Source organism: Gymnodraco acuticeps, unplaced genomic scaffold, assembly GCF_902827175.1.
Source record: "Gymnodraco acuticeps unplaced genomic scaffold, fGymAcu1.1, whole genome shotgun sequence".
In the NCBI taxonomy this organism is placed as follows: domain Eukaryota; kingdom Metazoa; phylum Chordata; class Actinopteri; order Perciformes; family Bathydraconidae; genus Gymnodraco; species Gymnodraco acuticeps.
Genome location: NW_022990747.1, coordinates 1,413,785 through 1,438,705, shown reverse-complemented (window position 1 = coordinate 1,438,705; position 24,921 = coordinate 1,413,785). Strand labels below are relative to the sequence as shown.

The following is a 24,921-nucleotide window of genomic DNA, read 5'->3' as shown; positions in this document are numbered from 1 at the left end:
CTTTCTTCCCTAAGACAGTCCTAGCACTTGGCACATTTAATAAAACCACAGCATGCGATCTCAGGCAATAAGTACTTTCAATTCGCAGAGAGATCAGGGAGCAGATATAAGATGGTAGTTTATCCAACATGGCTTTGTAAATGAAAAAGTACCAGTGACTGAGCCTCCGTACAGTAAGTGATGGCATAACCGCCTTGGTATACAGGGTACAGTGATGCGTAAGTGCTTTACAATTTGTCAAAAATCTCAGTGCACTGTGATACGCAGCATCTAACTTGCTCAGGTAATTGGCAGGTGCATTCATATATAACAAATCACCATAATCCAGCACAGGTAAAAAGGTCACAGTGACTAGCCTTTTCCTGGCCTCAAGCGAGAAACAGGACTTGTTCCTGTAGAAGAAACCTAGCCTAACCCTCAGCTTTTTAAGCAGGTTATTGACATGAAGTTTAAAAGTGAGACAGTCATCAAGCCAGATACCCAAGTATTTGTAACAGGTAACCACTTCAAGTTGTATTTCTTGCGTAGTTACAATATCCAAAGCAGTCTCTGGTGTATTTTTAGCTTTAGCTTTAGAAAAGAGCATTACCTTGGTTTTATCCACATTTAAAAGAAGCTTAAGCTCAGAGAGCTGAGCCTGAATAATGTTAAAAACAGCCTGTAATTTAACAACAGCCTCGTTAATCGAGGGACCTGCACAGTACATAACGGTATCGTCCGCATAAAAATGTAAGGTTGCTCCTTCGACATTTTCACCTAAACTATTAATATAGATAGAGAATAATAGCGGACCTAAAACTGAACCTTGTGGTACACCATTAGTGATGTTTAACCACTCAGAAGACAGCCCATCAAACTGAACACATTGGGATCTTTCAGAGAGGTAGTTTACAAACCACCCTACTGCATGGCTGGACATGCCTATACTGACCAGCCTTTGCTTCAAAATGCGATGATCGACAGTATCAAAAGCTTTGGATAGGTCAACAAATAGAGCTGCACAACTCTGCTTATTATCTAAAATACTCGTAATATCATTTACCACTTTCATTGTGGCAGTGATGGTGCTATGTTGCTTTCTGAAGCATGAACAATCCAGATACAAACATTACATTTTACATTACATGTTACTTGTTAGACGCTTTTATCCAAAGCGACTTACATGCTCAATACTGTGGACAATCCCCACAGGAGCAATTTGGGGTGAAGTGTCTTGCCCAGGGACACAACGACATGCTGACTGCAGTGGGGTTTGAACCTGATCCCAACACCAAGGCTTTATCCACTGCGCCACACGCCTCCCCGAAACAGTTGCTTTATGATTAATAATCATCATGCAACGCTATACATTGACCCAAAATAGGGACATTAGTCACCTATTATAACGAGAAAACCACACACCACGTGGCCACCAGCTCACTTACAGGAATAACAACATCTTATATAATGTGGAGTAGTTGTTGGATTCTAAGGGTTATTAGCTCCATAAATAAGTCATATTTTTGTCTGTGCAAATATAGATATTGTGACATTGTTTATCTGAAGTTTCTTGGATGCTTGAATTAATTAGAGTGAAAAACAGAGTATGACTGCCTGACAACATAAAGTGCTCGATCAATAGGGTTACATGCAGTTTGCTGTTCCACAGTTTATGTTTGCATTGATCATTCACATTTTTACCTCCAAATTGTAAGACTATTAAAATAATAAATATAAGACTGATGTTAACGAGAAGGACAACATGATGGAAACTTCAGGCAGATATAATCTAAATGAGGGGGAGGAAATGTGGAGGTGCTGCCTGAGTGCACAGAGACACTAAGCCTCTGCATGGTGGGACTGTTATGTAATAGCTTGGCTAGCTGAGGTGTATGCCTTTAAAAGTACCCATGTGGGCTTGAGGTCATGCAGAGATATGAGCTGTTGATTCAGCATATGGTCATACTGCACACAAACAAAAGTACACAACGTCCATGAACCAAACTAGGAACTGGCATTTAAGTGAAGCAGAAGGACACACTCAAAGACACACACTCTTTCTCACACTTACACACATGAACTGAATGGGAGGGTCATTTGATCACAGTGTTTTTAAGGACATGGGCTTTATTCTTGGAAAGCAACTTAAGACCAGTCAGGTGGACCCTCCTCATCCTTCCTTTTCTATATTTAAAAAAAACCCTCATGTCAAAGTTTTACTATTAGAGATTATTCTTAGTAACAATTTACAGTACACTTATTTTCTTTGCCTCTCTCTATAAAGTCAATCCCATAATTTCCCTTAGTTCCACTTTTCTTTATAGCTCTTATTTAGCTCTGCTTAGCTCAGCATTTTTCTGCAACTACTCCAGTGGAACATGGGAAAACCAGGACAAATTCCCTGCCACTCTTTTTATGCAGTCGTTGCATTTAAGTGCAGTTTTCTACATTTAGACAACAGGTACAGTGATGCTTTTCTATCTTTTATGAGTGTATAGGTAATAGGGCTGATAATAAGATTGGCACAATACAAATGAAAAAACCAACATAAAATGATTATAAGACAAAATACTGTTATTTTAATTGTGTTACCCAAGTCCAGCTGCCGTTGAGGCTGTCCTCCTCACTGTGGCTGCTGAAGTCTTGCTCTTCCATGTGGGCCATGGCTCCATGTCTTGACTGATGCAGATTGCTGTTTGAAGATCCTACTTCTAATTCTGGTTAAAATCTCTTTAAATGACGGGAAAGCTCTGCTCTTCCTGGACGAGTCCCCTGACTTAAGACTTCAATCTGTCAATCTGAGTAGTTGATGCTTATGCAACGTGCAGTGAGTGTTTTAGACTAAAATTATCAACAAGTGGTTTCTTGGAATGGAATACTTGGAGGAAATCTGAGAGGGTCAGGAGCTGCTGGACTATACTACTGCTACTGGTGCACACACACACACACACGCACACGCACGCACCCCCCCCACACACAAACATGATGGATTTGTGGAAATTGAAAACATATGACAACGGCATGCTGCATATTTGTTCAATCTGTTTATGTTTTTATCTTGTAAAATAAACGTTTTTATTTTTAACCAAAGAGTTCAACCAAATCACTGTTTTTCGCACTCAGGGATCATCTCGGTTCAGCAGTGAGGTCTATGATTAAAGGACTTTGGTTCTATTTGCAGCCTCAAATCAGGGACAATATCGTTTTTGTGCACTTTAGACAGTTTTTCTATTGTGTATCTTGAAGCTTGTCTGGCAACTGCACTTGGCGGTTATCCTGCAAATAAAGTATTAATTGGAGGACACATCAATGTTGTTTCCGTCCTGTTTTTAATTTAAGTGACAATGACTAATTGGTCCAATCCACCCATGGTCTTCGGGCTGCAAAACCTCAAGTCCAAAAAGTATTATTAGTAGAATAGTGACTCTTTGTCTCTTTATCAGGAAATTCAGAGTGATTTGTTAAGGTCTGTTTAATTCTTTGTTAAAAACGTACAAAAACACACATGGAAGATATCTAAAATTCTGTACATTTATACAATTAAAAGCATATAAAACTGTTCATTGTTTTTGTTTCTTCAACAATTACATCAATATACAATCTATGAAGAAAAAGGCATAACCAATGTTTTACATTCAAACAAAACCTTACTTATTGTACACACAGTGAATAAGTACTTTTTTTTTTACATAATACAAACTGACAAAATATACTGGTTCATATGAAAAAACATACATGCAAAACAAACCTCTACAAAAAGGAGCCAATAAAAAAGATTGTGGCCAAAAATCGGCTACCATTGCACACAAATGATTGTGTCTACCCTTTTCAAAACTTCTCATATTGTGTGCAGGTGCAAAGAAGTGTGCAGAACTCGATAGAATACAATACAAACTTAAATGCAGATAAACCTGCAAACACATACAAAGAAAGACAAAAGCAGTACCTGCAATTACTGAGATTATTTGGTTCTTTAACCCTTGTATCACCAAATTACTCAAATTCTAGTAGATCATAAATATGAATCTTTTCAGGTTACAATGAAAGTGATTAATGGGGTGTTGAATAAACCACACTAACTTCAACAAAACCATATCAATAATAGAAAAAGCTTCCTTAAATATCCTGAACGTTTACTGAACATCACTTGCAAACTCATGGGATAATCATGAGTCAATAAAACCACACAACAGATACATTTTGAAAAATATATTCCTCGTTTCCTTGGCCAAAACATTGTATTGTCCATTCAGAACGTATGTTAGTGCATGTCTTCATTTTCTTTGATTTCAATCCTGACAGTGACTCTGTGGAGCCCAGTGAACACATGTGTTGAAGTCATATATGTTTTCCTGTCAGGAAGAAGAGCGGACGGTCTTCCTTTGCGTTGGCAGTCTGAAATTCATCGCTGAGCCTGAACCTCCACTCCTCCTCCAGCTCCAGCCTGCCCACCGTCTGCCTCAAAGAGCTGCGGTCTGCACTGATGACACACAGGGTCGCTCCTACAGGAAGGGAGGGCGATTACAACTTTTATATGATACAAAAATAATCACATATTCTGACTTTATTTATTAGGCGGAAGGTTACAGTGTTCCTTAGCTGGATTGAAAGCATCTATTGCAGTATGCTTCTTCGTCACTTGGTTTTTTGGGACGTTAATGCTACATGTAGCACATTTAGGCATTCAGAATGAGATTTAAGACTTAAAAGTCCCTTATTACACTGTTTTTCATCAATATATTATAGGTCTCAGATATATACAAAACATGTATCTGAAGTGTTTGGCTCCAAATACCACACAGATCACTGCAGCATTACCCATAATCCCCTCTGTTTCAGCCCTGTTTCAAAAGTGCTGATTCTCTGTCTGTTACTTTAGATGAAAATAAGGAGCCCCTCCCCACGCCCCTCTGAGAGATATTTGGTTTAAAATAACACAACGGTGCTCTAGGAGGAGATTCAGGTGATAAGGTGGGGGGTGGGGGTTACCTTGGTTGCTGATTGGCTAATGGTTACACAAGCCAAAGAAAATCGTTATGACATCATAAAGTGGTCAAAATCTGATCAGCTCATTTTCAGACATGTTTTTATATAAATGGATCAGGACAAAAATAATCTCTTTACGCAGAGGGGACACATATTTATGCATAAAAAACATGACAAAGTGGAGTTTGCATAATAGGTGACCTTTAATGTGTAGCTTGTTCTGTACAGTATTGTTGCTCAAAAATTCTACATTGCAACCACAAACTGGCATATTTTCAACAGGGTCTGTATTTGGTCTTCCTTTGTACCTTTGAGAAAGGAGAACTTCTTGAGGAACCCAGCAGTCACAAAGGAGTCAGCAAAACAGAGCAGGAGGCCACTGAACAGCAGCCCTGTGGAGCTGATGTTCACAGAGTGAGGTCTGGAACTCACAAAACACACCGTCACCTGCAGGAGGAGAGAAGAAAGTGACTTTAATACACTGTGGGGGGAATTCACAAACAATTGCACGGCGTACGCTAGAGCTGTGCAAATAGGACACTAAGTAACCATGTCATTCTCAGAAGGGGAAAAATCTGCAAGAATGAAAACAGAATCAAAAATGTTTCTACTACTTAAATGAATCACATCATTTTTTACCCTCCCTCTGCGAAATTAGGAAAATGCACTAAAATCCAAAAACTATTATAGTGTGTTTTGCGATGAAACACGGGTATGTGAACTTTTACTTGTGTTCAGAGGTTAATAGCTTATCACAACAAAGAGCATGTGTGTGTGTGTATACCTCAGGTCCAAGGTTGAGAAAGCAGTCCACAGACAGCACAGGGTGTGTGTAGTTCTTTGTGCTGTGTGGAAACAGCTTCTGGCTGGTGTGTTGAAGGTATTTCTCCAGGAGGAGCTGAGCAGGTGTGGCCAAGAAAAGGTGCTTGCTGTCTGGGGCACAGATGTACTGCGAGGGCCCGACTGAGGTGGGAACGTCTGTCGTCTGGAGAAATAGAAATTAAACATTTAATACTTCTTTGTTGCCATAAAATATTTGTAACAAAGGTATTCACTTTAACTGTTGCATGCACACACACATTCACAGTTATAGTGATAACTAGTCACACATGTATTAGTTAGCCGACATACTATTACATGTCTTTGAAGCCTTGAGCCAAAACAAGTCCAATATGTATTCTACTGCTTACATTTGACTTGATATGATAAATTATTTGAAAACATTGTTCTTGTATACTGGAAAATTATACAGTATATGTTACTTTATTTACAAGTAAATAAATGAAATTGTTCTTCAAACTTTTTTCTTTATTCTGCCCTGAGAATGATAATAATAATAATAATTCATTACATTTTTATTAGAGCGCTTTACAATTACACATATTAGACATGTAACAGTTATTACTGTGGACAATACACACAGGAGCAAATGATGATAATGTATGTTGAGTTGTTATGTGTCCTAAGCATCTACCTTGGTCTTGATAATAAACGTTCTGTATCCTCCGATGGCGATCTGCTTCTTCATGACGCTGAAGGCGTTGAACCGGCAGACGAGCAGGCCGGCGCTGTGCAGCCTCAGCGTGAAGTCCACATCGTGACAGGTGAAGCGGTTCTGGTCGTACTGGACGTTCTGGCTCCGGTCGACATTGAGGAGAAGGAAGTCATGAAGGTGACCTCTTGAGAAGGGCTCCCTCAGTTTGTTATCTGGATAAGAACAAATAAATGCGCATTTATATTAGTCATAAAGCAGAGATGTTTGCTTTGAAGTCTACTTTATCATCTTTGTGATTCATAGCTAAAACATTCAGACATAACTTTGAAATCTCTTTAGCTGTATGATCGTCAGCCTCTATGCTTTACATCTTGAGGATCTGTGTGGCTGGTTATTTAAGGCACAATGGGGTTTTGTTAGATCTGAGATATTGCTTGACATAGAGAAGTTGTGCTTTAAAATAATATCAGTTCAATCTTTCAGGACAACAAGTTAACACAGAATAGTTGAAGACATAACAATCTGTATCTGCAGTTGAGATCTGAGGCATTTACAGCAAGAAGAATCCGCCCTAAATCCTTTAAGGCATCTTGAGGAACATGCAGTGACTCAAATATTTGTTATGTTATGATCTTAAAGTCTGTACTTTTGGAGTAACTTTTGCTTTCCCGGGGACACCAGATAGCAATGAGACTTTCTGGCTGACTCATAAAGTTATTAACATGCTATGTCAAAAGTAACTCAAACTAATCTCGGCATGATTCATTTTCAAGTATTCAGTTGCAGTCAAATACAACGGCCTTTCAATAGTTACTACATTAGTTCATCTTATGATGCTACATTATGTGTGTAGGATTACTCATATATGTTCAGTTCATTTGTATTTGCCAAGACTGAAATGCTCTCAAATCCAATCTTGGGTTTTTGTGTTTCTGGATTTCTGATATGGTGACCCCTGACCTGTGAGTCCGCGGCTGCTCCACTTCCTGACCCCACACAGTCCGTAGTGTGCCAGGTCCGGACAGGCCTCCATGTGCTGTAAGATGTGCTTCAGTGACACAGCGTGCTCCACTGCTCCACTAATAACAGCAGAAAGGAAACAGTAGTTATGTTACATGTAAAACCAACTCACAACATGAATCAATTTAAAACTACAACTAATACAAGCAACTGCAATTTTGCCTGAAACTTTTTTTCAAATAAATAATGTGCTTGTATGTACTTGCGCGCGTCGAGGTCCACTGCGTTCCACATAACGCAGGAGTCATCGGTCAGGATGATGAAGGGCCAGACGTCGCCGGCTGGGCCCCCTCCCTCCAAACGCCGACTGCGCTCCAACTCCAAGTTGTGATACGAAAGCTCTTTTATCAGGAAGTGAGCAGCACCTAGAGACAGACGTCATGAAGGTGGTGCACTATGAGAAAAACAGCTTATACTGACTTTTGACTACTGTATGTGTCAGTGTATACGTTAAGAAGTCTCACATATATGTAATTATAAAGCAGTAAATACCTATTCCAGCTCCGTTGAAGACAGTGGGCAGAACCAGCATGATGTGGTTGGGCCAGTACTTTTTATACACGGCCATCTCATATTCTTTGACTACCAGGATATGTAGATGTGAGGCTCCATCCATAGCATGGTACAGGTTAAACAGACCATGCTCATGACGACCGGTGGTGGGGGTGAAGATTGGACTTTTGATGCAATCCGGGCTCTAGATAGGGGGGAAACATTTAATTGAAAGATCAAAATATCATGACATCATATTCTAGGATATCATTATTGTGATTAGAGACATTTTAGTCACACTTAAAAAAAATACTATATTTACAAAACACCCTCTCAACCCAAAGTCAGCTGTGCACAAATCTGCATGAAAACAAATAGGGACCAGGGTACCACAATGTTCCCTAAAGCAGGGGTTCCCAAACTTTTCAGCCCGCGACCCCCCAAAATAACAGTGCCAGAGACTGGCGACCCCTGTCAACACTCGCGGGAATTCCACTTTTGATTGCATGATATAGCCCTGCGCAACACCTTCGTCACACATGTTGCTACTTGTTTGTACCATTTTCAGGCGATTTGTAATCTGTTCTAGAAAAACGATGTGTTTTTTAGGATTTCAAGAAGCTTATAGAACAAATCAATTATAATGGATGTATTTTATGAATAAATGTAGTCTACATTTCATAAGAGGTGTAAAACCTGAGAGCTTTTTAAATTGCATTTGAATTAAATGCTTATATAAACTGTAGTTGTATTTGTATTGTTGATTTATTGTGTGAACGAGGCGATATAGAGAAGGTTAAGCTGTCATTATTAGGCTGTTATGTACTGTTGGAGTGGTAAGCAGGCCTATTGTTTTTGGATATTTTTGGAGTTAGGTGGTCCCCGAGTGGGGGTCGCGAGATGATTACAAAATAAAAATAGAAATTATTTTTATATAATATCCCCACTTTGGGAACCCCTGCCCTAATGGATGGTGTCAGCCATATTCAGGCCTGTAGCACCATCTAGTGGCGTCTAAGGGTGTTGCACTGTGCCCCACCCAGCAAACCACCACCAATAGTGATGTGTTTTTTTTAAGTGTGTACCTGGAAGAGTTTAAGTGAAATAAAAACACTGATAATGTTTCTAAGCAGGAAAATAATTTGGTATATCATCATTGTTCTTTTGCAATCTAAGAGAGGCTGAATGGGTGGTACATATCTAATTTAGTTTTTAATTATTTGTATAATATCTTGACATGTTACATAATATTTTTGCAAATATACTGTCAGGGTGAATCTGAGCCTCTTGAGCTACATATATCCTCAAGTATAGTAGTGATTTTCAGCCTAAAATGCCAGTAGACTCCATCATATGTGTTTGCAGGGTTAATACCACAACTTCAAAATGTGTCTGTCCAAAACCAACAATCTAATATCACACACACGTAATGCAGCAATTCTAGCTATGTGAGGTTTAGAAAAATAAATCTGGGTTTTAGCTACTTATGAGCCAGTTTTTTTTTGTTTCACTAAGGAAGGACTTACCCAATCGGAGGTGAGCGGCAGCCGCATGCTCTCCAGCTGGCCTCCTGATTGGCTGAAGCTGAAGTAGTGCTCTTTAGACTTGGGGATGATGAAGTACAGCTGGATCTCTTCCCCAAGTAGAAGATGGGTGAATGTGAAGGCATGCAGTGTGGACTCATACATCTGAATATAAAGTAATAGAGGACATACATTATCAGCTGAGTCATTGAGATTTCAAAAGCAGTGTGTGATGTCAGTTATCAGATCGTGTGTTCTGCTGACCTGGTATCTGGGGTTGATGCCCAGGTACTGATGACACTGTTCACAGTGATGGTATGTGTTGTAGGCCGCATATTTAGACAGCTTGATCCTGGATGTCCTCCTACGTAGGTAAACATCTTCCTGGCGGACAGGGTTTCCTTGGAAAGACAACAGGGGCAAAGACAGATAAGGACAATAGCACAACATACATGTAGGGTCTTAGCCGCAGGGCCGTCCCTGGCCAACTTGGGGCCCCAAGCGACATTGTGAGATGAGCCCCCCCCCCCCCCCCCCACCGACAGGAGTTTTTTTTGGAAACAAAGTACTTTGCAAATATAATTCCTGTTTAATATTATTATCAACAGTTACTTTTTTATACAGTGAGGTAAATGGTAAATGTATGTCGTTCAGTATGCGTTAACAGGTGAATACGTCTGCATTTCCTGCCAAATACTAGCCTCAAAAAGATTAAAATATAATGAATGCAAATAAACTACTTCTACAAATAATAATAATAATAATAATCATAATCAATTCAATAATATAAATACTGTATTTTATTATAATATAGTTGTAATATAGTCAAGACAAAACATGCTTATTACATGCTCAAAAACTGATATTTCTTAAATCTGTATTCAAATGTAGTTCCCTCTGTCAGCAATGTATCAACTACACACACATTTCTATCAGTATTTCTCTGTGTTGTGGTTGACATGATGATGACTGTTAGAAGTTAAGGGGAGAGGCTGAGCATCACCATGAAATGTGCAAATTGACATAAAAATGAATAAAAGTGGAAAAAATGCTCCATGTTTTAAGCCAACTAGACGGAGAACTGCGCACAAGCCTAGCTCATAAGCCGAGGCCCCATGCAGCCTGCATGATCGGCCTGTAGGGAGGGACGGCCCTGGTCTTAGGATTTGTATTTATAAGTAAGACATTAGAGAACATCAATGTTTTTTAAATATAGTTTAATTGTGTGAGAATATATTGTATTGTGTGTTTGTGTGTATGTTCTGACTGTGCCTACCATCAGCACTTGATTTATATCCAGGGCAGTAGACAGAGCTGATTTCCTCATATTTGGGGTCATGGATGGTGTAGTCAAAGGGCATCGTCTTCACAATGTCTGGGTTGGGCCAGGAAACATTGGATGGGTGGTACAGCACCTCCTCAGCCTGACAGCCTTTATAAACACGTTTAAAATGGTATGCATTACATTTGGAGTTTACAGCATGAGGAGACTTCAATATAAGCATATATTCTGAAGACAAATTGACAAAATCCTCAATATACGATCATATGATTTAGCGGCAACAATAGTGAGACACTGAAAATTAGAAAATAACTTGAACATAATGAAAATTAAGGTAGATTGGATAGCCAGAGAAACAGTGGCAACTGCAAAAAATATACTCACTGTAGTTGATGTCTTCTTCATCGTAGATATCCACCTCCATCAACCTGATCAGCATCCGGGACAGAATACCCAGGAAGTGCAGGTACGCTCCTGTCTTACCCACCTGACGATGACAAGAGAAATGTAAACAAACAGACTATCATGAGCTTGAGTTTGAATAAAAAAAGAAATGAAGACAATAAGAACCTGTGGAGGTCCACTGAGCAGCAGCCTGCGAGGATGAAAGTTGTCGCTTCGACCTTCAGTGCGGTTGCTGCTGTCCATGTGGTAGGAGCGAGGGACCGTCCACTGGCGATAGTACAGTGACTGCTCTGTACATGTCATCATCTTACTCAGCAAGGGCCTGCACACAAAATATTTCGTAATGAATTTCCTCTGAGGTATCATCTGATTTTTCCGTGACACATAATAATAGGTGAAAGGTCTGGAAGTACCAATCTGTGTTTCAATCTGTGTTTCAGTCTGGTAGTAATAAAATAAAACAGGATCACAGTAACGGCCCGTCCACACTACAGCGTCGACAGCTTCAATCTGCCCATTCACTTTGAATGGGGTGACGTCACGTTGCCGCTTTTTTTGGCCGAACTGAATTGTGGGTAGCATAGCGGTCCGTCTCCACCGTCTCCGGCGTCAGAAGTTGAACAATGTTCAACTTCTGACGCCGGAGACGCCGGAGTAGCCAGCGCCAGCCAGCGCCAGCCAGCGCCAGCCAATCAAATCCCGTTTCGGAAAATCTGACAGCTCAAGCCGTAGCCAATCAAACCGCGTCTAAGCTGGGAGAGATATCCCGCCGTTCATTTCTATATTTCAAAAAAAGATGGAGTAGAAACTAATTATCGCCGTAGCAAATCACCCGGTTTTGTATGACCAGACCCTCTTCACCTACCCGGATACAAACCGGAGGAACCAGGCATGGAGGGAGGTGGCAGAGACAGTGGGTGAAACTGGTAGGTTTTCGCCTGTTTGGGGAGTTTATGTATATATTGCTCCCATAAAATCCCTGGGGGTTTTTGCTTTGTATGTCGGGGGCGGGAGATTCATGTGATTGGTTGTTGGTCGCGTTGCTTGAATAAAATCCCCAAGCTTCAGACACGCCCAGCTCCAAGCTTTTTTTGAAGCTGTAGTGTGGACGCTCCGTAACGGGCCGTCCACACTACAGCTTCGACAGCTTCAAAAACGGTTTCCAACGCGTCTGCCCATTCACTTTGAATGGGGTGACGTCACGTTGCCTCGCTTTTCACCGAACTGAATTGTGGGTAGCATAGCGGTCCGTCTCCGGCGTTTCCGGAGTAGCCAGCGCCAGCCAATCAAATCCCGTTTCTGAAAATCTGACAGCTCAAGCCCTAGCCAATCAAACCGCGTCTAAGCTGGGAGAGATATCCCGCCGTTCATTTCTATATTTCAAAAAAAGATGGAGGAGAAACTAATTATCGCCGTAGCAAATCACCCGGTTTTGTATGACCAGACCCTCTTCACCTACCGGGAAGCCGGAAGAACCAGTCATGGAGGGAGGTGGCCGAGGTGGCAGAGACAGTGGGTGAAACTGGTAGGTTTTCGCCTGTTTGGGGAGTTTATATATATATATATATTGCTCGCATAAAATCCCCGGGGTTTTTTGCTTTGTATGTCGGGGGCGGGAGATTCATGTGATTGGTTGTTGATCGTGTTGCTCGAATAAAATCCCCAAGCTTCAGACACGCCCAGCTCCAAGCTTTTTTTGAAGCTGTAGTGTGGACGCTCCGTAACACAGCAAATCAACTCAGGCGTACTGTTCAGACTTTTTTACCCTCACAGAATTTTAATTCGAAACATTATTTCACAATGAGCCAATTTACTTTATCTTAAACAGTAAGATGAACATGTGTTGGTCTGCCGGAATTACGAAAAATCAACAATTTCTGATTGCTACACGCCAGTGGCTGATAAATGGTGAGCTTTTATATCTTTATATCACACTGTATGTATTGTTGTGTTTCACTTTTACCTGAAGCTGCTTGCCCATGCGACAGACATGTGCGGCAGGAATGATGTACATCGGGGAAGCCCGCTGCTGTCACTGGCTGTGATAATATCGTAGAGGGCCCGAGGGAGGAGCACAGAGGGCGGGCGACTCACACCTCGCGCCCAGGAGCAGCTCAGGTGAGGAGAGGAGGCTTGCGGAGACAAGGAGCCAGAGGAGGTGGATTTGGAGTTTTGGCGACGTGACTGAGCAGAGGGAGGGGGTTGAGGGTTGGGTATTTGCATTTGGGAGTGGGGCTGGGAAAGTGTTTGAGTGTGGGGTTGGGAATTTGTTTGTGCCTGGGAAAAACTCTGCACTTGAGGTTGGTGCAATGGAGTTGGAGGATAGGGAAAAGATTGAGAGGGCTGAGGTTGGAGTTGAGTCTGTGATTTTGAGGGAGGTTGAATGGTGTCTGTTGTCCCTTTCTGGACATTTGGAGAGGTGGTGCTTTGCGCAGGGAAGGGATCTGAAGCTCCGCCCTCTGGACATGACTGGAGCTGCTGGCTGCTGGACAGAGGGGAGTCCCCTGGAAACATAAGGAACGGAGTAAGTAGAAAATAATAAGTTGTGAGTGAACACACATTTTTTACATCTCACACTATAGTTCATTGTATCTCACCATTCTCTTGTCCTTCCTCCTCCTCATTGTCAGTACTGCTGAGTTTCTCTGCGTCACTCTCCAGCAGGTCACTTCCTGGTCCGGGGTTGTGTGGGGGTCGAGACTCTGCTCTCACTAGATAAGCAGCCAGACCTAGCTCTTGTTCCAGTGTGGTTCGCTGAAGGTAGGAGCAGCTTATCACTCTGAGATCACAGTACTTCAATGACCTGAGGGCAGAATAAATTCACTGTTTAAACTCCAGATTATATTTACCTCACCGTCTCTGGCTTACCTGGAAGAACACTTAGAGGAGATTTCATTATTCTCAGGTTTGCTTAAAATAAAACCTGATTTATTTACATAAAGTTAACATTTCCCAATGGAAAATGTTGGGAAGATTCGGTTGAGGTTTCTCATCAAAGTCATGGAGTTAGGATTAGAGCTTTTGGTGTGTACCTTGGCATAGATTCCCCCTGGGGCTCGGCTCCTGATAGGATCAGGATGCAGGGAAGGGCCTCCAGCTCCAGGTAGGTCTGAGGAACCCAGTCAGCATCCTGGATCTTTAGCCAGGTCTAAAGGACAGATAATATGCAATTTTCACAGTCATTCAGTGTAAGTGTAATTCTCTACGCGTAGTATTTATCCTGTATCTCATGATATTATGACCCACTATCCCACCTTGATCTGATCAGTGAAGCTCTGTCCAATACTCAGAGCCTGGTTTGGATTCCCCAGTATGATTTCAAAAGTGTCCTCCAGACCCAGCTGCCTCCTCACTCTGGAGAGCCGCCGGTGGGCCCATGCTGCCAGAGACTGAGAGGGGATCCGCAGCAGGACCATGTGCCCATGGTGGGTGGGACATTGCTGGGCCGCAGTGAGCAGTGATTGTACAATCTCTAGGGTCTCCACTGATGTGTGTTTGTGGAGATTGTGGGAGCTGCCGATTTTGCCGGATGCAGCCATCAGAGCCACACAGTAGTGTTGGATCAAAACTGTGGTCCGGATCACAGAGCTGTGCAATTTAGGAAACCTGGGACAAAGAGACATTTTAACGGCTTTTACGCTTTTGTGTAGGCATTCAAGTTATTCAGACTTGCTTATGAATAATAGGGTGTTTGTGTTGATTAAATATGTGTTTGTTTTACCTTTCTTCCAGAGCAGATGCCATGCTTTCAAAGGATGAATCATAACGCATCAGAGGCAGACTGCTCCCTGAGCGGGTCGACTCTAAAAGCTCCGACACACCAAAGTAGCGCGTCTTCTCATGATACAGGTCCACATCCTACACAAAATCACACAATGTAACACATGAAAACTCGCAACCAACGTGCAGATATGTGCCACAATTGTGCGTTTGTATCACACAGAGAATTCAGTCTTACATTACTGAATGCAGAAGGCCAGTGGATCTCATTGTAGGGACTGATGCGGGTATACTGTGTCTGCAGAGCGAAGGGGAAGGAGGTGACGTGGAGAATCAGGATGTTTGGAGCATCTCTGACCTGACGGGAGTTTAACAGCTGATCCACCAGACCCAGTCCACTATCTGAGTTACTGTGGGAAGAACAGAATGAGAGAAAGAGACAGAGAGAGAAAAGGAGAAAATGCACTTTACTGCTTTGTTGATGCTCTTGTTGTACCAGGTTGTCACACACACACACACACACACACACACACACACACACACACACACACACACACACACACACACACACACGCACACACACACACACACACACACACACACACACACACACACACACACACACACACACACACACACACACACACACACACACACACCTGTTAATGTCCCAGTGGGCGTGGTCATGGACCAGGATGTAGAGTGTGTAGGAGTTGCTTTGTGCTTCCTGGATGAGGTTTTCAATTCGTGCCTGAGCGTTCTGGTCCATCTTGACCACATATCGCTCAGCCTCCCGTTGAGACACACACTCCTGGTCTAAACCCCCCAGCTCCTGAAGGACACCTGAGATAAGCAGCCAAAGAAAATAGGATCAACATAAAAACACACTATTTAAAAGACAACAAATGATTGGAAAAATACTGCTATGGAATAAAGAGCTATGTCACCAACCAGAGCTCCAGAGGTGGAAAACAGTTTGCTGAAATGTGACCTCAGAGGGCGGGACCAGGATGAGGAAGCTGACCCGGTCGAAGGAGCCAAGATCCAGGTTCTGTGTGCTGGAGTCTGCTATGGCACAGACATGGGACAGCAGCTTTCTGGCCACCGCCAGCTGGATGGGACGAACCTCACGCCACTTTACGGAGTATTCTACACACAGACACAAATTCATGTCATCATATTCAATCAAATATGTATATTAAATATATTGATAGTAACAACTGTGCAAAATGAGAATGGGACACAACAATATACATGAAGATATCATCTGTGACTATTCTTCCATATTTTCTATTGAATAAAAATGAATTCCAAGGAAGAGTTGCATCAGCAATTTGACAAAAGGCAAAACAAAGAAAAATACAGGTAAGACTAAACCAAATGGTGTTTAATAAAAAAAAAATGAAATCGTTTGGATTACAGTTGTGGAAAAACCTTCTTAGAGTCTTGTCAACCTTTCTGTGTCTCACCTGAACAGGTGTCTTTGGGACTTGAAGCTCTCCCTTTAGGGCTGGGTGAGTCTTTTGAATTCTTTGGACTGGGTGTGTCTTTGGGACTGTGTGTAGTTTTAAGACTCTTCTCTTCAGCTGAGTCCAAACAACTGGATAAGGGAGAGGGCTCGTTGCTGTCTAAGGTGGCACTATCCAGCAGGGAATCCAAATCACCGTCTGAGAAACACAAAGGCACACCTCAGGTTTATGAATCGTGCCAAAAAAAACCTGAATATACAGAGAAATGTGATTATAAAAAACTAAGACACACCCTGTCCGAGAGAATTGCAGTAGTGGATGAGTTCCTGGGCAGCACCAAGGGAGAGCTGGTGGTTTATTTCTTTAAGACCCTCATTGGGAGAGTACATACTCTCTGCCAAGGCACGACACTGGTGTTTACCTGCAACACACACAAAGGCAATACAATAAAAGTCTGCTTATTATTTCTGTTTAATGCTCTGGTCAATTTAACAACATTTACATGCATACAAAAACAAAACTCCCACCTGTGACGACCACACAGGACTGAGTTTCCTGTCCCGGTACAGTGACGATAATGGCCACGTAGTTGGTGTTTTCAAGACGTCCTTCCATCAACCTGCTGACTGTTTGCTGAAGTCCTTGAGCCAAAGAACCAATCTTCTCCCCTAAAACCACCACGCCCTCTCCACAAGACGACGCAGCCAGCTGGGCCAGCCAAGGAAGCTGACTGGGGGTCAAAGGTTGTTGGCTCTGGGGAAGTAGGGACAGATGCTGGGGGAGCCCAGGCAGGATGGAAGAGGTCTGGAGGCAGAGTAGAGAAGAATTAAGCTATGTTTTTTTTTGTAATATATATTTTATTGACATTTGGCAGCAAACAATTACACAGTGTTTTTTCAAGACACAGACATCTTAAGTTTGTCTGTCCGAAATGCCTTTTTTACACAAAGATAAAATAAAAACAGTAAAAAGTACGAACAATACGAACATTAGGGAGTGATCAGGACTTCACAGTAAAATCATACGTTTGTAAAAATAAAATCTGGCCTATGAGGTTTTATGAAATCAGTCCACTTTCTCCATCGTGACACAAATAGTTGAATTTAACTATGTTTTAATACACATGTGCGGTTACCCAACAATGACTAATTTGTTGTTTGATGTCATTTGCCTTTTAGTATTATTTAAGGATGTTGCCTCATTTATGTGACAAATGTTATGCTCCTGTCTTTGCCAGGACTCGCTTGTAAAATAGATTCTAAATGTATTATTATAATATACAGGGAATATTCCTGCTAAAATATTGGTAAAAACTTTACTTAAAAACGATATTCTTTCTATATGATATCATATGTAATGTAACATTTGATAATGGGACAGTCTCAGACGTCTGACCTCTATGCCGTAGTGCCTCCCTTGGCTGGCCGGTGTTTGAGGCTGCTGGTACTGTCTGATCTCGCTGAGGTGAGACTCCCTCCATGACCTCATGAATATCTGCTCCAAGTCCTCTATCAGGGGCACCTGGTCAGGACCTGGGATGAATACATGTGGTGGACAACAATGCAAAATACATTAGAGAATTTAATTAAAATTCTAGTTTGGTGATAAACAAAAGAAGGTCATAATATTGATTCATTGTTAAAAACCTGCCTCCTAGTGGCCATTATTAAAACAGATATTATGAAGGGTCAATCTTCTGCCTGCTCTTTGGATTCAAGGATTCAAGGCTTTCATTATCATACGTACATAGCTACAGTGTACCGGTAGTTATGACAATGTAATTCTTAGGTCACAGGCTCCTCCAACAGTGCAACACATTCAAACTGATAGTGCAAGTAAATAAAAAGTAAACAAACACTGAAATCAAGTGAAAACATGGCAGAGTTGGAGAGGAGCAAAAGACACGGCAGCCCTCATCACCGGCGCCATCTTATGTGAAATGTGTATCTTTAAAGCCTTTCTTCTACAATAAGGTTTTACACTGACCTAGCTGAACAAGGTAGTAGACTGTGAGAAGAATCTGCATCTCTGTTGACAATGGCTGAATGGGTGATGGTCCGTAGTGCTGGTAGACTCTGGGGAGTGTCTGGGAGCTCAGGTAACAGCTCTGGAGCAGAGAACTGAGGAGTACTTCACTGATGTTTCCAGTCAGATGAGGCAGAGAGCCATGCCCTGTATCAATGAGACGGATGAACAAAGTGAGGAGGCTGGAAATAACTTGGACTCAGGTGGTGGATTTGACAATACACGTTAGCCGATCAAATTCACTTCTTTATGCGTGGTAATGTTTCTTCCGGAATAACTTGTTCCTAAACATGACAATAGATAGCCAAAAAAACACAATGCAGACATCTTCATGGGTCAATTACACCTACGATTCTCTTTTATGATAAGAAAAGACTCTAAACATTTGTATGATTTGCTATATTAGATTTTGAATTGCTTTGTATTTCTATCAGTTACTTAAAAAAGTCTTGCAATGAACCCAAGTGGAGAACAGTTGTTGTACAGGATTGAGTCGTGGGAAAATGCAGTTCTATCTAATCCCAAGGGACACAGTGGGGTAATAGTAGGGATAGGAATATATAATGGGAGGCACAAAGGGAACTTAAGTGGAACTGACAAGTTTGTTGCTTGGAGAGGTGAAGGGCAGATAGGTGATGAATACAAAAACAGAAACAAACCACTGGGTATAGGTGGTGGTTTGGAGCAGAGAAGATGGAGAGGATGATGAGTTGACAGGTGATACAAAGAGGGGAAAAGGTTGGAGGGCGGGCACATAGACTGAGGAAAGGCCTCAGGAGTTGGCTGACCTCTAACCTGTGAGGAGAGTCACCCTAACCTGACCATCTGTTGGGCAAAGACCTGAAAACATGTTGACCTGCTTGAGAAAGTCCAGTACTTAGAGCTGGTTGTCAAATGATCACCAAACACCAGCTGGTCATGAATGACTGATTTGTGAGTCAACTCTGTCACAAGTACAAATAAACTTGTGTAGAGAAAGTGCATTTTATCATCCAATATCAGTGATAAAGTTGCTGATCTGACCTTTGAAGATGACAGGTTGCAGTCTGCAGGTGTGCAGCAGCTGATCAGGGATTGTTACTGCCAGCCCTGGTGGAGAAAGTAGGGTCAAGGAAGCCTGCGAGGAACTCAGCGGGGCTGCAGTCTCTGGAGAAAAAAGTACATGTACCTTTAAAAAAAGACCCACTCAAACGTCATTTCTGTTTATATGCCAAATGTCTCTTCTATTATTTTACCTGATCTGGCTCCATTTGTGAGGAGAGAGGACATGGATGATGCTGCTGAGGCTGATGAAGATGGTGGGGTCTTCACAGCGCTCTCCGTCACACTGTTGGCAGAGGACTCAGGCGACCAGCCCTTATGCCTCTTTTTTGGAGGACCAGCGTTTGCATGGGACCCTGCAGAATAGAGAAAAATATCAGTGAGCACATTGGCTTAAATGTTTGTACGTTTAATGATAACAACATACTAACGGATTATTTCCCCCCATTTTTTTTAATTCAACTTTAAAACATACATTTTTTTATTTTAATAATTGTTTTAGATGTTCCTATTACAGTTTGTACTCTTTTTTCCTAAGCAAAGGGATATTTTTGCAGTTCCTGCTTTATATTAGTCTCTGCAATTTCATTTTAGGAGTTTTATTTTTTTCCCGCTCTTTCTCAGTGACACACTTTCTACAAAACAGTTTACTGTAAGAATGATTTCCTGTAGAGCAGAGGAGTCACCTTTCTTATTCTAATAACCCATAAATCAACTGAATAAACACTAAATGATGTTTTAGGGTAGGCTTCTGTGGATACAGTAATGCAGTTGTATTTTAGTCATACATTAACCTGTCTCTTCCTCTTCCTGTCAAACTCTGTTGAAATGCAGTAATAGGCAGACACATAAAAGCTCCAATTGTTAAAAGGGTCATGAAAAAAACAACGTTGACAGGAAGGAAGCTTTTCATTCAGCGGGAAAGCTAAGAAATAGAAGAGACAGAGAGGGAATTTTATAACCCTGTTTAATAGAGGTGACAGACAGAGGGAGAGGGAGGGAGAGCCGGAGAGACAAAGGACAACCCCCCACACACACTGCAGCTGCCTGGCCCTGTAATGCAGAGTTTTACAACACACACACACACACACACACACACACACACACACACACACACACACACACACGCCGCGCACACACACACACGCCGCGCACACACGCCGCGCACACACACACACACACACACACACACACACACACACACACACACACACACACACACACACACACACAAACAGATAGTGTTCCCTCTCAGAGGTGTGAAGAAATCAAGGGGAGGGGCTTAATGACAACAGACCATGTTTACACGTAGTCAGATAATATGGTTAGTTAGTTAGTTAGTTTTCAGATTTCTTCAATAAGCTCTTTAGTTTTGGCATATTTAAAAAGTGGTTTAACAACAAGTATTTAAACTATTTAATATTTACCCCTGGCTTTATATTTTTGCCATATTTTAAAAAAAAAACACAATATGAAAAGTTGTGTTTTTCTCAAAGGGATTATTTCAGGAATCAAGATGAAATAAAGATTATATAACCTCAAAACCCACACTAACATTAATTGTAAATTCAAAGTATTAACACTGCGTGTTCATAACACCATTCTGATAAATACATTGTTATCATAACAAAAAGCATCTAAATGTTTTAAAATACATACATACACACAAACACATCCTTTTGGATTAAAGCAGAGGTATAGCTGTGCACCATGTGTACCTGTAGCTGAGGGTCTCCCAGGTCCCGACTGATTTAAAGATGGCTGGGGCGACGGAGGGAGCAACATGGATGCCATTTGTCAGCGGGTGGGGGGCATCAGCTACTTGTGGCAGATTAACCGGGTCCGAATTTGATCCTGCTGTGTACACATAGAAGAAAATGTTTAAAAAACATGAATTATTATGACTTTTCATAAAAAATAGCCATCTGCTAGTTTAATCAAGAAAGGGTGTCTGTCAAAAAGATTTGCCATATTTATTCAATGATCTCATAGTCCAACTAGAGACTTCAGGCTGGAACAACAAATTATTATTTTCATTATCAATTAATTTGCTATCGAGGTCAATTATTTGTCAATAATGTCAGAAAATAGTGAACCATTTCTATCCCAGAGAAGCATGGTTCCTCTCCACATGGTGTGTGTGTGTGTTACCTGTGTAGCCACCAGGTGTGTGTAAAGGGAGTGTAGGTGCCGTGTTTGGTGGCGGTTCATCTGATGCAACATGGCCTTCTGGGAGAATGGACACCGTCTGTCTCATCCTGCCATCTAAAACACACACAGACACACAATTTGAGTAAATGTATATGACGAGACAGACAGAGACATTTCCGGAGGTAGTTTGGCACATTAACTTATTTGTGGCACAAGTGTGTCTGGAAATACTTATGTATATAATCCTCCCTTTCTCCTATTTCATACCCCTTTCCTGAAAAAAGCCAGGAAAAGGGTCACTTTGTGAGGAATGAGACCAACATGTTCCACTGACAGTGAACACGCAATGTGTTAAACTCGTGTATGTCTCTGCTCTGCTATCACAAACATTTAGATCAACCTGTTTAGTTTGATTAATGATAACTGTAGTGCTACAGTAAGCTCTTATGGACACAGAGTAAGCAGAGTTCCCCATTGCTGCATAGCAACAGACTTGTTTTTCTCAGAAACACGTTGCATAATCTCCTTAATATCAGAACCCCTTCACGCTTTGAAAAGATGATCCAAAGAGCTTACTGGCAATAACATGTACTTTCATTGTCAACACAGATACACCAAACATCTTTCTCCGATAAAGAGGACTACATTTGTATTTCCCTCTGCAATAACAGGAGAAATAATTAAGAACCAATTGGAAACAACATGGTAATGTTAGAAGATTCACATGATTAGTGTGCATTTTACAGAAATGTTTACAAGGCTGTGTCTATAAAAGCATTTTAATGTGATGGGTGACCTCTAGGCTGTGGCCTCTGTGTCACCTTTCACCTGTCCTCAAGGCTTTACTAGCTGTCCATCTGGTCAGACCCATACACACATTGTTTTCCCATCCCAATACAAATCAGATTTTTAGACTTTCATGTTACAATGCTAGACCTAAATATAAATACTTTTAATGTAATTCATTGATCAAGCTTTGGCTTTAAGTTCCCACCCATGTTACCAATGTTTTTCCTCACTTGCTTAAGTTCAATAAAGAACCATTGCAGAAGAGATGCACTAATGGCCACTGCTTTTTATCTAATCATCTAAATCAAATCCTAAGAATGTCCAAATTTGGCGGGATAAAATGAATCCAGTTGCCAAATAAAACACAGTATCCATCTCTCACCGTGTCCCCTCCAGCAGATGGGAGCTCCTTTCACCAGCACGCCCTGGTTGTTCCTGTACAGATGGTGCTTCAAGTGCTTCTGTTTCTTGGGCTGGGTGCTGAGCTTCAGGTTAATGTGGTTGGAGAACTCAGTGAAATAACGAAAGCCTTTCTCACCGCAGCCCATACAGTTTCCTAAGAAGCCTGGAAGGTGAACACATGCGAAATGTAATGTTTTCAACAGGCTGCATTATATGTTTCTACAGTTGTACATCTAGCAATCTTGGTCCTGTAAAAAATGCATTGTCCACTACTTTAAAGGAATAGTGCACCATTAGTTTTAGGAGTGATAGTATGTTTTGAATCTGGAGAGTCTGGGTTGCTGTTTCCCTATGTCTTAGGACTTGTTGCTAAGGTTGTCCCATCTCCTCTGTATTTGAACCACAGACCCAAGATGGATTATCTTAGTAAAGCTATTTACTAAAAATGTTGAACAAAAAGGAGTCCTAAAGGTTGACATTGTGACTTTTTATCAAACAGTGTTTCTCTGCGAGTCTCCTGCCTCACCTAGCAGTGCGTTGTGACCCCGTTCGTCTGGAAGGAAGCGGCGGTCCACGGCACACACCAGCAGGGTCTCCGGGAGGGAGGGGGACTTCACACCCACCAACATGAACCCAGCGGACACATCCAAGGGATCTGATGCCAGTGAGGACAGACGCAGGTCCCGGCCAGCCTGACAGAAGCCTGTGGGAAGGAAAAGACAGGTATTTGGTAACTTTTGGTAACTTTTCTTTTAAGATGACTTTATCTTATTACATTACATGTTACTTGTTAGACGCTTTTATCCAAAGCGACTTACATACTCAATACTGTGGGCAATCCCCAAAGGAGCTGTTTGGGGTGAAGTGTCTTGCCCAGGGACACAACGACATGCTGACTGCATTGGGGTTTGAACCTGTGACCCCCTGATCCCAACACCAACGCACAACCCACTGCACCACACACTTCTTATTGTACATCAAGTAAGACGAGCAATGATATGCACGATGCAGACTGCTACTTTTCTGCTTCTATTGTCTCCTGGTGCATATAGTAACTGTAATGAAGTGCAGTAAGCAATGTGCATGATGTTTTCTTAGATCTTGTGTGTGTGTGTGTACAAACCATCTGTTGTGCAACATCCTTCAGGTGGGGTCTTCATCTGATAGGGTAGTGGAGGACTGTTAGACTCAGAGCCATCTTCATCGTCGTCATCGTCATTCTCTGTACGACCTATTGGAATACACAAACAAATATTCATATTTTAATGATAAACAAGTGGATAAAGATTTAAGGAAATACACTATTTTGTTGAACATGTTATCCACACCTTCTCTTTTGCATCGCTGCAACCCACCATTATGTGTCAATGGCTGCTCTGTCTCGAGGTAAAGCTGTGAGAACACAGGTCGGGCCACCACGGTGTTGGATCTCAGCGATGCCTCAATGGAGTTATGGAGGACTTCCTCAAAGCGCGTGGTCCGCAGCTGGCCTGCATAGGAGTTCCCCATTGGTGTCCTGAAAAAAATATTCTGTTAACTTTGACCGGAGTATTTGACAGCAATTACGTTGCATTGACTATTGAACAAGAGCTCAATGCGGTAAGTGTCTAATGAACTTTACAACAGTCAACCTTTCAAACCTTCAGGTATTCAAAGTATAGACTAACCAGCCCTTAGATTTACTGCATGATTTTGTATTTAAGTAGTTTCAGTTTGAGAAAGAAACAAGAAAAACTGAATAAATATCAGTCATATCTGACTAACTATGTCCTCTTAAGAAAGAAACAATAATGAAATACACTCTGACAACTAAAGGATGCTGTTGGTCATAATAGTAAACACAAAGAAAATGAAATATTGAAAGTTTAAGCCCTCTGACAGAAGAAGAACACATGTACTGCTTTATATTGTCAAGTCTAAGCCTCACACACACACCACGCACACACGCACACACACACACACACACACACACACACACACACACACCACACACACACACACACACACACACACTATGCACTGATGAATAGACGCACACATTGAAATCCAGTGAAAGCACATCTCTTTCACATCTCTGGCACAGTAACACACACAGGCCCGCACACACACATTGAGAGTGGATGGCATCTGTCCAGACAGCAT

At 41.7% G+C, this 24,921-nt stretch overlaps 1 protein-coding gene across 1 annotated transcript; it reads right to left on the bottom strand.

Annotated features, from left to right (window-relative positions):
• Nucleotides 1-3,433: 3,433 nt before the first annotated feature.
• On the bottom strand, nt 3,434-24,317 carry greb1 (growth regulating estrogen receptor binding 1). The gene is given in 34 exon segments (XM_034232192.1): nt 3,434-4,481; nt 5,274-5,412; nt 5,750-5,950; nt 6,440-6,672; nt 7,421-7,539; nt 7,683-7,845; nt 7,973-8,177; nt 9,499-9,660; nt 9,760-9,896; nt 10,772-10,927; nt 11,162-11,264; nt 11,348-11,504; nt 13,146-13,686; nt 13,780-13,985; nt 14,215-14,330; nt 14,437-14,788; nt 14,904-15,040; nt 15,141-15,312; nt 15,562-15,745; nt 15,854-16,051; nt 16,372-16,569; nt 16,664-16,792; nt 16,899-17,175; nt 17,767-17,903; nt 18,358-18,543; nt 19,420-19,542; nt 19,632-19,793; nt 21,156-21,201; nt 21,203-21,294; nt 21,589-21,702; nt 22,760-22,942; nt 23,306-23,482; nt 23,903-24,010; nt 24,135-24,317. Coding segments are annotated over 34 exon segments (5,931 nt in total). The 5' UTR covers nt 24,289-24,317; the 3' UTR covers nt 3,434-4,317.
• Nucleotides 24,318-24,921: the final 604 nt, after the last annotated feature.